This window comes from Bufo bufo, chromosome 6, assembly GCF_905171765.1.
Source record: "Bufo bufo chromosome 6, aBufBuf1.1, whole genome shotgun sequence".
Classification (NCBI taxonomy): domain Eukaryota; kingdom Metazoa; phylum Chordata; class Amphibia; order Anura; family Bufonidae; genus Bufo; species Bufo bufo.
The window spans coordinates 104,453,010-104,465,485 of NC_053394.1; the positions used below are offsets into that span (position 1 = coordinate 104,453,010).

General features: G+C 46.5%; 1 protein-coding gene across 5 annotated transcripts in view; it reads right to left on the reverse strand.

Annotated features, from left to right (window-relative positions):
* The window catches only part of ATE1 (arginyltransferase 1), a 96,149-nt gene extending 87,680 nt beyond the window's left edge, over window positions 1-8,469 (reverse strand). The window contains exon 1 of one of the 5 annotated variants that reach the window (XM_040438025.1): window positions 7,473-7,710. In XM_040438025.1, coding sequence (XP_040293959.1) covers window positions 7,473-7,578 — 106 coding nt within the window. In that variant the 5' untranslated portion in view covers window positions 7,579-7,710. Of the gene's footprint in view, window positions 1-7,472; window positions 7,711-7,829 lie in introns of those variants that run through there. The other 4 variants (XM_040438026.1, XM_040438028.1, XM_040438029.1 and 1 more) reach the window with 4 other exon arrangements.
* Between the last annotated feature and the right edge of the window lie 4,007 nt (window positions 8,470-12,476).

Genomic DNA, 12,476 nt, shown 5'->3' on the forward strand with positions numbered 1-12,476 from the left:
CTGACATTCATGTGCATGAGCCCCAATGGATGGAGCTGGTTAAATCTGCACTCCACTAGCAAGCTCCTTCTACAACACGAGGGCATCTACTCTGAAACAGCTGCCTGGCGGGGGTGCAGGGTGTCGGACATCCCCTTTAAGAATATTAAAAAAAATATTAAAAAACACAGACCTTCAGAATAGGCAGTCTCCCTTCTAAGTGTGCAGCTAAATGGCTCCACTGCTACACAGCAAACATTGGGGGTCATTTACAAAGACCGGATCTTTCTTAACCCTTTACTCTGCTGGAGGATTCAGCTAATTTACCACGAGGCGTGCACCTTGTCATAAATTAGGCGCGCGTGTACCTGGAGGGAAACTACTTCAGCCCCTGACTGGAGTAGTTTTCACTCCTCTCTCATGTCCAGATTAGTGGCGAGCGAACTTCTGTTTTAAGTTCAGCGTCTAAAGTTTACTATAAGTACAGGGACTGAGTCACACCACACAAAAACTAAAGTTTTAGATTTTAGAAAAACAGACTTTTCTAAAATAAGATTAGTGGTATACGAGTCCCTATCAGATTGGAACAGTTTAAAAGGGTTTCTGTCATGAGAAATAACGTTATGTAGCTGACTGACAGCGATGTGCTAATGTCAGCAGTACATAACAGTGTGCTTCATAACTCCCTGCCCCCCGCCGCCGCTCTCTTAAAATAAAGAGTTTTAAAATATGCTAATGAGCCTCTAGGTGCTCATTAGCATATGTGGGCGTAGGCGCATGACGTAGTGAGTTACGCTGCTACCGGGCCCCGCTGCTATTACAAAACCGAAATGCCAGCCCCCACCCCTGTATTGGGGGTCATTCACAATCACTACACAGGGACACTGTTATGGGGGGGAATCTATGTGAATATATGTGCCATCCACAGATGCCCCCATAACAGTGCCTGCTATCCACAGATGCCCCCATAACAGTGCCTGCTATCCACAGATGCCCCCATAACAGTGCCATCCACAGATTCCCCTCCCCCCCTTATAACTCAGCCAGGTAATCAGGATAATAGTAGTAGGGAGGAGTACGAGTCTTGGAGATTGAATGTGCAATAAATTTGCAATACTGGAGACTCTCCTTGAGTCTGGTGGCAGCAGTGAAGAGGACACAGAGGGAGAACACATGGAAGAGGATATTAAAGGGGTTCTGGACTTTCATTTAACTGATGATAGATCATCAGCTTCTGATCGGCGGGGGTCCGACACCCAGGACCCCCACCGATCAGCTGTTTGAGAAGGCAGTGGCGCTCCAGCAGCGCCGCGGCCTTCTCACTGTTTACCGCCGGGCCACTGACGCCACGACTAGTATCAACTAGCGTGGGCGGGGCTAAGCTCTGTTCACTTGAATGGAGCTTAGCCGCGCCCACGCTAGTTGATACTAGTCGTGACGTCAGTGGGCCGGCGGTAAACAGTGAGAAGGCCGCGGCGCTGCTGGAGCGCCACTGCCTTCTCAAACAGCTGATCGGTGGGGGTCCTGGGTGTCGGACCCCCACTGATCAGATGCTGATGATCTATCCAGAGGATAGATCATCAGTTAAATGAAAGTGCAGAACCCCTTTAACACAGTCATCAGAAATGAAGTACAGTCCTATTTTGCTGAGAAGCCTCTCCACAAGGATGGCTACCCTTTGAACTGGTGGAAGTTTAACGAAGACAGGTATCCTACAATGGTTAAACTTGCAAGATCATACTTGTCTATCCCAAGGACATCCACACCGTCGGAACGTCTCTTCTCTGCAACAGGTAACATAGCGTGTAAGAAGAGAGCTAGCCGAAGCCCTGACCATGTGGACATGTCTTTTTACATTGTAATGCAAAATTTTTATAATTATGTAAGTCCTAAAATTGTTTTAATATGGCCTTTGAACATACTTTTTCAAGTAAAATCATATAAACCCCTTTTTTTTGTCATTTTGGTGTTTTTTCCGATTAATCGATGAAATTATCGACAACTAATCGATTATTCAAATAATCGTTAGCTGCAGCCCTACTGGAGACCATATCTCCAGAAGGATACTGATACTTTGGAGAGAGTTCAGAGAAGAACTTTTAAATACATAAAGGGAATCAACAAGGTAAAAGAGGAGAGAATATTTAAAAGAAGAAAAACTGCTACAAGAGGACATAGTTTTAAATTAGAGGGGCAAAGGTTTAAAAGTAATATCAGGAAGTATTACTTTACTGAGAGAGTAGTGGATGCATGGAATAGCCTTCCCTCAGAAGTGGTAGCTGCAAATACAGTGAAGGAGTTTAAGCATGCATGGGATAGGCATAAGGCCATCCTTCATATAAGGCTACATGCACACGACCGTATGTGTTTTGCGGTCCGCAAATTGCTGATCCGCAAAAAAAAACGTACGACGTTCAGTATGCAGGGCTGTGGAGTCAGTAGATAAATTCTCCGACTCTGACTCCTCAGTTTTTGGTACTTCCGACTCCCCGACTCAGACTCCTCTGTATTTAATATGCAAATGTATTTTATACATTCCTTGAAGGAAAGAAAGGCAACATACATGTCATTACCACAGAACTACTGGCTAGGAAGCTGCTGCCTTCTCCTTTGTGTGCTGATCTTCTGCTGAAGATCGGGCAGTGGGAGGATCCAGGAAGGGGCATTTATTGTAAAACATGATTTCCCTAGTAGAATCCCATAGTCATGTTTAAAGTTTAAAGGGGTTGTCCGGGATTGGGGACATTGCTCTAATAGTACAAGTGTGGCATACACATTACATACAAGCAGGTAGTACCTTTGTCACAGATTTCTGCAGCCCCGGTTTTCATCTTTGAAATTCATGGCCGGAAGTTACTGTTTTCTTCTCCTCAGTGACGTACCGGGTCCCTTACAGGCGAGCAAAGCTTCCTCTTCCACTGCTCAGGGAGCCCGGTGACGTCACTGGCAGCAAATGAATCGAGGTGAATATTCATGAGGGGCGGAGTTACAGCGGCTGGCCGACATCCCGCTAAGCCCCGCCCCTTAACAACCAGCCCAGCCCCTTGACAACCCGCTCAGCCCCGCCCCTCCAGTCCGGTGAGCTTCAGAATGAATTGAGGTGAATATTGATGAAGGGGCGGAGTTACAGCGGCTGGCCGACATCCCGCTAAGCCCCGCCCATTAACCCGCTAAGCCCCACCCCTCCAGTCCGGTGAGCTTCAGAATGAATTGAGGTGAATATTGATGAGGGGGCGGAGTTACAGCGGAGCAGAGAGACAGCTGTAACCACCTGATGCTGCGCTGCCCCAGGACCCACAGGGCAGGGAAAGATAAACAGATAAATAAACAATGAGTGGGGGACCGTTGGAGCCACATAGAAGTGGCAAAAATAGCTGAAAATGTATGGAGGCCTTTACTTAGATGTATATTGTGAGTAAACGTGTTTTTTTTTAAAAACATTTGGTCCCGGACAACCCCTTTAAGCTAACAATCTGAGTTTACAAGTTTTTATAGCCTTAGCTGAATGACAGCAGTTTGTCAAATGGTTTACAGCTTCAGTCTTGAGCTATTGACTATCCATTCCCTTCACTTATACAAGTGTCTCTAGTCCTGCAAAAAAACATATTTACTTAATCAGTTAGCAGTGAGAGGCTAGGTTAACCATGGGCGTTGCGTTCCCTGTAAGGCTGGGTTCACACGGGCGTTGCGGGAAAATGTGCGGGTGCACGATTTTTCCGCGCGAGTGCAAAACATTGTAATGCGTTTAGCACACGCGTGAGAAAAATCGGCATGTTTGGTACCCAGACCCGGACTTCTTCACAGAAGTTCAGGTTAGGGATCGGTGTTCTGTAGATTGTATTATTTTCCCTTATAACATGGTTATAAGGGAAAATAATAGCATTCTGAATACAGAATGCATAGTAAACTAGCGCTGGAGGGGTTAAAATAAATAAATAATTTAACTCACCTTAATCCACTTGACCGCGGAGCCTGGCTTCTCCTTCTGTCTCCTTTCTTCAGGACCTGGGTAAAGGACCTTTGGTGACGTCACTCCGGTCATCACATGATCCATCACCATGGTAAAAGATCATGTGATGACCGAAGTGACGTCACCAAAGGTCCTTTACCCAGGTCCTGAAGACAGAAGGAGAAGCCAGGCTCCGCGGTCAAGTGGATTAGGGTCCATTCACACGTCCGTTTTTTCTTTCCTGATCTGTTCCGTTTTATGCGGAACAGATCTGGACCAGTTCTGTACCCATTTATTTTCAATGGGTCCTGGAAAAAATATCGGACAGCACAATGTGTGCTGTCCGTTTCCGTTGTTCCGTTCCGCAAGTCCGAAAAAATATAAAACTTGTCCTATTCTTTTCCGCAAAAATCGGATCCTGGACCAATACAAAGTCAATGGATCCGCAAAAAATGGAAGACATTCGTATGTCATTACGTATGTCATCCGTTTTATGCAGATTCCGTTTCTGGAAATTAAATGGCACCTGAGGTAACACATAACTAGACTTTTATTCACTTTTTTTTTTTTTTAATTTTTCAAAGAAATCCAAACAACTTTATTTGCTTATTGAAATTTATACATGTTTCCGTTTTTTGCGGATGCGCAAAAAACGGATGACATACGGATGACATACGAAAACATTTTCAGGAACAACGGATCCGCAAAAAACGGACCGAAAATCGGGATATAGAAAAATACTGACGTGTGAATGCTTAAGGTGAGTTAAATTATTTATTTTAACCCCTCCAGCGCTAGTTTACTATGCATTCTGTATTCAGAATGCTATTATTTTCCCTTATAACCATGTTATAAGGGAAAATAATAATGATCGGGTCTCCATCCCGATCGTCTCCTAGCAACCGTGCGCCTGAAAAATGCACCGCATCCGCACTTGCTTGCGGATGCTTGCGATTTTCACGCAACCCCATTCACTTCTATGGGGCCTGCGTTGCGTTAAAAACGCAGAATATAGAACATGCTGCGATTTTCAAGCAACGCACAAGTGATGCGTGAAAATCACCGCTCATGTGAACAGCCCCACAGAAATGAATGGGTCGGTATTCAGTGCGGGTGCAATGCGTTCAACTCACGCATCGCATCCACGCGGAATACTCGCCCGTGTGAAAGGGGCCTAACAGCGGAACACAACACAATGGAAAGTATAAGTATTGCCGCTCCTTAACTGTGCGTTGCGTGCCATATAGTGAAGCATATGAAAAGCATGCTTCTTCATGGTCACTTAACGTGTTCGTTTTGCGGTAACGTGACGCACTGCATGCATTGGCCTTTATTCTTACAGTAGAGAAGTACCGTATTTTTCGCAAAAGTGGGGGAAAAATAGCAGTGCGTTTTATGGGGCGAATGCTGCAACCGTCCGGTGAATAGGCTGAGAGGGAGGAGGGGCTGGGGGCCGGCATCTGTTTCTGTAATGGCAGCGGGGCCCGATGCAGTCACTGTATTCTACTACACCGGGCCCCGCTCACTGTAGTATACGGTAATCATATCTAACTTGTGGGTATTGTTAAAGTATTCCAGTGCCCCCATAACAGCGCCATCCACAGGTGCCCCCATAACAGCGCCATCCACAGGTGCCCCCATAACAGCGCCATCCACAGGTGCCCCCATAACAGCGCCATCCACAGGTGCCCCCATAACAGCGCCATCCACAGACCACCATTAGTTCAAAACCCACCAAAAGCACACCTTTTGGTTCAAAATATTTTTTTCTTATTTTCCTCCTCAAAAACCTAGGTGCGTCTTATAGGGCGAAAAATACGGTAATTAATTATAACTTTTTGTGAATTGGGACATTTAAACTTGCTTTTTTTTTTTATTCCAATTTAAATCTAGTAGGAGTCGGAGTAGGTTCATTTTTTGCCGACTCCGACTCCAGGTACCCAAAATTGCCTCCGACTCCACAGCCCTATCAGTATGGCATCCGTTTTTTTTTTTTTTGCGGCTCCATAGTAATAATTCCTATCCTTGTCCGCAAACTAGAAAAAAAATAGGACATGCACTATTTTTTTTGCGGAGCAACGGAACGGACATACGGATGCTGTCCGCGTTTTTTGCGGACCCATTGAAATGAATGGGTCCGCATCCTATTCGCAAAAAAAAAAAACGGATCGGACACAGAAACAAAATACGGTCGTGTGCATGAGGCCTAAGATAGGGCCAGGGGCTATCCATAGTACTCAGTATATTGGGCAGACTAGATGGGCCAAATGGTTCTTATCTGCCGACACATTCTATGTTTCTCTGTACCTCTCCTGGATCCCGAGATCTCCCCGCTCATTGATCTTCAGGCTGGCCGCTCAGGGAGCGTGTCTTTTCTGCTGCAGTTCTCTCCCTATTACAGCTTAGGGGGAAGGGAGCGTGTCCTTTATTGCTGCAGTTCTTTCCCTGTAACTGTCAGCTTCTAACAGTAGATATGGCTGGTGACTCAGTGAGGTGGACAGAAAAAAACCGAACAAACCGCAGGTGGCGATATACAGATACATTGCAAAAGTATAGAATATTTTTTATGGCACAACCACTTTAAAGGCTATAAACACCCTCAGGGCAATTTTTCTATTACTACATTACTCATTTTGGGCTAAAAACTATATTTTCAATTGGTCTTTATTAAAAATGTACAGCAGTTGTTATTCTGCAGGGTTAGTTTCAGTTTATATGCCGACTGTCACTTTGTTTTACACACAGTCCGGCCATGTTGTTGTTCTGATGCCGCTCATCTCTGAACTCCTTACAGCTCATAATCACTTAAAGGGGTTATCCAGTATCTGGGCGATGCTAGGTATGCTCGTCCCGGTCCCCGCCTGCCTTTGGCTGCTGCCCCCGACACCGGATGTTTTCATCCGTGTACAGGGAGAAGAAGCAGCAGCGGCAGTGCGGGGATCGGGGTAAGTATATTCCCACAGAGGGGCCCAGCACATGGGGGGCTGTTGTAGATACTTGATAACCCCTTTAAGCCATACTGTTATCAGTTTTTATAAGAACTGACCTATACTTAGTGATTAGGAGCTGTCAGGAGCTCAGTCATAAGAGCTACATATCAACCATCAGGACAAAACTTAAAGGGCTTTTCCAGGACTTTACTACTGATGACCTATCCTTAGTATCTGATCAGTGGGTGTCCGACACGAGGGACCCCTGCCGAACAGCTGTTTTGAGAAAGAAAACCCCTTTAACACTGTAGAACAAAAACTGCAGATTTTTATTTTTTTATAAAACCCAATTAAAAATATTGTTTTGAGCCCAAAACGAGTAAAATCAATAATACAAGATAGTTTGCTCGGAAAGGTGTCCATAGCCTTTGACAAGCACTAAGCATAAAGTTGAGTGTTTTGAATCGTGCAGCAGTCACGTGATGTGAACCCCCTCAGACTGCACAGCTGTCATGCTGAGGTCATGGACCCCATTAGTTGACACACCTAACTTCTCTCATCCACACTGACAGACAAGCCTGCCTCACAAGAAGAAGAAACACTCAGCTCCTCACCGTGAGAGAAGTTCCCGGCTTCGCTCTTACAGTACCCGCAGCGGTTCCCATCCTCCCCGCCGAAGTACTCCAGAATACTCAGAGCTCCCGCACCGGCGGACGCCATCTTCCGCCCTGTTCCAAACAGTAAGCACAGCCGGCAGCACGCATGCGCAGTACCCTGTCCGTGCGGGGTAAAGCCGCCATCTTTACCACTGGCATAGGCAAGTTTCCTGTCCTAGCGTAACCGAAAAACGTCATGCCAACAGGTGTACCTCAAAACGCCATGTTGGATGCGGGTAGGAAATGTTTAGTAAAAAAAAAAACGGAAATATTAACTTCCGAGCCTGCTACTTTACGTGTATTGGCGGGACTTACCGTGAGACGCTTTGCCGCCTTCTGAACGGCAATACCCACACGCAGCGTCATCGCGTAGCCCCCTGTAGTCTACTATGGAGTACATGGCTGCGCGAGGAGCTGTAGAGGATGACAGAACGGCAGAGCAGCGGGCAGCGACCAATTACACAGCCTGTCATTCTGCCACCATGCAGAGGACAATGATGTAAGCAGGCATCTAATTGGCTGCCCCGGCCAGCCCCGCCCCTCTGTCTCTTTATATGATTCTATATATTATTATCAGTTATTACAGCATGTAAGGGGTTAATCACGCCCCGTTGTGTTTCTGCACTTTGTTGCACATATTATGGTTGAAAGGGAAAACCTGTTCTCACTGGATCAGATTTATTAATCCCAGGATCCTCCAGCACTCCAGCTGTGCTCAAACTACAACTCTGCTGGGAGTTCTAGTTTCGAAACAGCTGTTGTGCCAAAGTTTCCAGAATCCAATAGTGCCCTTGGGGAGCTAAGCCGCAGTGTAAAGCAGGACACACAGTGTGTCTCTACATCAGTGCATGAAGCTGACACAGAGAAACTTACTGTACCTGAGTGCACAGAGCAGGGCATGGCGGCGTTACACTGTGTCGGTGACTGAGAGGTTGAAAATTCAGGTTCATCTGCAGAGCAGAACTGGGGGTTTGTAACGCCCCAGAGTGGCATCACCACTTCTGTACCCTGCTACTATCTCTAATCTTATGTATTTTCTTCAGGTCCTTTGCACTGTGCATTTCTAATGTTTGCAACTGTTATGTTTAAGTGTAATGTGCCTGGTTCACCAGCAGGTGGCAGCAAACATGGCAGAGCTGCAATTAGGTAGAATCCAGCATTCCATTCTAAACCCGCCCCCTGGAGAGAAGTGGGCGAGTCCTACTTACTGCAGGAAGGGAGGGTCCCACTTACTAGTCAGTTCTAGCTTACCCACGGCCCCTGCTAAGGGAAGCTGTGCAAAGGCAAGTCTGCTGGACGTGCCCAAGCCAGCCAGAGCACCCTCAGCTCTGCTGGCCATGGAGACCAAAGCTTAAAGCCTCAGAAGCCAGCAACATAGTTCCCTGGCATAACTTAAAGAGGACCTTTCACCAGAATAAAACCACTAAACTGACTATACAGACGTGTAGAGCTGCGCCCAGGGACCCCCCTGCACTTACTGTTATCCCCGGGCGCCGCTCCGTTCTCCGGTTATAGCCTCCGGTATCTTCATAGTTAGGCTCCACCCAGGGGAACCTGACAGCGTCTCTTTCTCCTATGCTATAGCGCTGGCCAATCAGAGCGCTCAGCTCATAGCCTGAGAGGTTTTTTTTTCTCTCAGGCTATGAGCTGAGCGCTGCGATTGGTCAGCGCTACAGCATAGGAGAAAGAGACGCCGGCAGGTTCCCCTGGGTGGACCCTAACTATGAAGATACCGGAGGCTATACCGGGCGAACGGAGCGGCGCCCGGGGATAACAGTAAGTGCAGGGGGATCCCTGGGCACCGCTCTACACGTCTGTATAGTCAGTTTAGAGGTTTTATTCTGGTGAAAGGTCCTCTTTAAGAATCAGACTACAAAGAGAAGGTGCAGCAGACAGAAGAAGCAGAGTTATACAGTCAGCCTGTCAGTACAGCAGAGCCAGAGATAAACAGATGTAGCAGAGATGAGTTTGCCTGCTAGTTTCATGCTAAAGCCTGCTGGGACCAAGATAAAGTTTGAAGATTGATTCTGATGAACGTTTATTCAAGTAAAGCTGCTATTCAAATACATACAAGGTCTGGACTCAATTTTTCTTGCAAATTCCTCAGTTATTCCCCCTATTTATTGCTTCGGAGCCAACGCCTGGGGTCCAGCCGTATCCAGGTAGGAGCACCATGACACACATAAAGGGACATTTTAGGCTGCACTATACCACTTGGCATTCCTATACCTAGGTCGCATTACATAGAGGGCCCTTAGGGGAGGTCCCCGTTGCAGGTTCAGTACTGGAAATGAGGGGTTCACTTCACACCTAAAACACATATTACTGACAGCACAGTCACTTCTCACCTTAAGTCATAGTTTCTGCAGAAGTCACTCTCATCATCCTCTACACTGTCACTTGCAAGTTGCTTACAGAGGAATGAAATCCCAACTCCCGTGGCACAGGGCACTAAAGTTTCTCTACTGGGCGCTAGGCAAGCCAATCAGCAGCAGGCTCTGCGAGCACCGCTAATGCTGATTGGACAGCCCAGCACCAAGCAGTGAGACAACATAGAGCGCTAGTCGGGTCTCCAGCAGGTGCAGCGCTAGCCACTGATGATGTGCTGAGTAAAGGGAGGCCCCGAGGACAGGACAAAGGAAGCAGGGAGTTGAGAAGCGGAGCCTGAGCCCCGAGCAGCGACTCAAGACAGGAGCGAGAATTAAGAGTAATTAGGAGGAGGGGATTTTAGTCCAATATCGGGCCCCCCTCCTCCAGATGCCCCATAGCAGCAGCGTATTCTGCCTCCATTGGAGGTGCATAGCTGACTGTACCTCAATTTTTCTATTTCATTTTTTTTCAGTAGGATCTATATAAGACGCCATGCAAACAACCATATCCATTTTGCGGTCTGAAAATCGATGATCTGCAAAAAATATGGATGTGGTCCATGTTACATCCACATTTTTTGCGGACCTGTTGACTTCAATGGGTATGTGGTCCGGAGATAGTTTCTGTCAATACAAAACTTTCTCCTATCCACAGAATATCCACTGATCACGAGAACTGGATCCGGCGCCCCTTACTAATGAAGTGGCAGGTCGAGCGTGCACATAGGGACTGCTGGAGATAGACGAGTACAATGCTCAGCTATTTCTAAAAGTCCCATAGACACTGAATGAAGCAGAAGGGAACATGGTTGACCTACAATTCAATTTTTTGGGGGACACAGGATTCCCATTCTCATGATCATGGGGAACCCAGCAGTCCCCACCGATCAGATACTTATCCCCTATCCTGTAGGTAGGGGATAAAAAAATAAGATGAGCTATAAAACCAAGAAAGCCATCACTATCTGATCAGCAGGATCCGACACCCTGCACCCCCATCCAGTTGACTATGAAGATTGATAAAGAGGCTCAGACACACCACTACTTAATATACACTGACTTCTTTATTAACTGCAAGGTATCAAATGTACAGTAGTAGATGTTTTCATTAGAAGTCAGGGCACTAGTCTTAAATGTGGCCCTGTTGATGATGGGGCTTTGACTCATGAAGAGTCGGGCCTTCAGCACTCAGGAGAGGAAAACCCCCCAGTGGAGGAAACCTCTAGGGAACCATGGCTGAAGGACTGCCCTTCCCCTAGGCGGTGGAGGAAAACAATGTCACATGACAAGGATGGTAGATTTTTCCTTCAATCAATGGTAAATGTGTGTTGACTTCTGCAGAGACCAAGCCTGGAATCTGCCTTTTGATGCAGCAGGAAACTCACTTCTTCGGTGAATACATCTGACTGCGGAAAGTCCGGTGAATGACAAGTCCAGTGGTGAATGCAGAGACCGAGCCCGGAATCTGCCTCTTAATGCTGCAGGAAACTCACTTCTTTGGTGAATACATCTGTCTGCGGAAAGTCCGGTGAATGTCAAGTCCAGTGGTGAATGCAGAGACCGAGCCCGGAATCTGCCTCTTAATGCAGCAGGAAACTCACTTCTTTGGTGAATACATCTGTCTGCGGAAAGTCCGGTGAATGTTAAGTCCAGTGGTTATTGCAGAGACCAAGCCTGGAATCTGCCTTTGGTGCAGCAGGAAACTCACTTATTCGGTGAATACGTCTGACTGCAGAAAGTCCGGTGGGTGAGTGCAGAGACCGAGCCCGGAATCTGCCTCTTGCTGAAGCGCAAGTCATCTGATCCTGACAAGGTGGCCACCATGTCGTTGACTTGTGGTAGAGTCATCACCTCCAGCTGTATCCCATATTCATTGCCAGGACACAGCGAGACCCCCACTCTGGTACAGTGATCTGCAGATGTGAAAAATATAACTAATTATGACTGAACATGGAGCAGCGGAAAGTTACATGTAAGTGACACACAATTTACTCCCGGTCACTGTGGGTCATTGTAATCCCTTTAACTGTATTAAACTTGGGTCCGTGTTTCTAACAGCGATACCAACGCTTATCATTTTCATTGACTGTTATAGCTGTTATTCTTGTTCTGGGACCCACTGCTGTATCCAACATAAACAGAATAATACACCTTATAATTGTGGGCTTATTTATTTTCATCTTTATAGGGTTTGGAGCTAAGTTTTTCTGATACAAATGGCCAAAACCCCTGCTTTCTTACACACCCTAGTGGTGACTGCAGATAGTTAGAATTTTATTATACTTTTATGCCATGTATCAGGCGATTTGGACGAATTTCCACTAATGGCCACTGAGAGAATCTAAACCCTAAATTATTCTGTGTCATCACTCTGGTGCCTCCAGAACTTGGCATCATGTCTGTTATTATTATGAGCTCCTGTCATAAATCACATTACATTTTATGAGTCCTGTAGCAAGGATCTTACCTTATTTAGGGCTCTTTTTGGTTCTTAAGACCAATACCTTCCAGCAGGGGTCACTGGTGAAGATCAGGAGATGGTTTATTCTGCGCCTCCTTTTGTCTCAGACCTCTGGTGATCCGATCTGCTGCA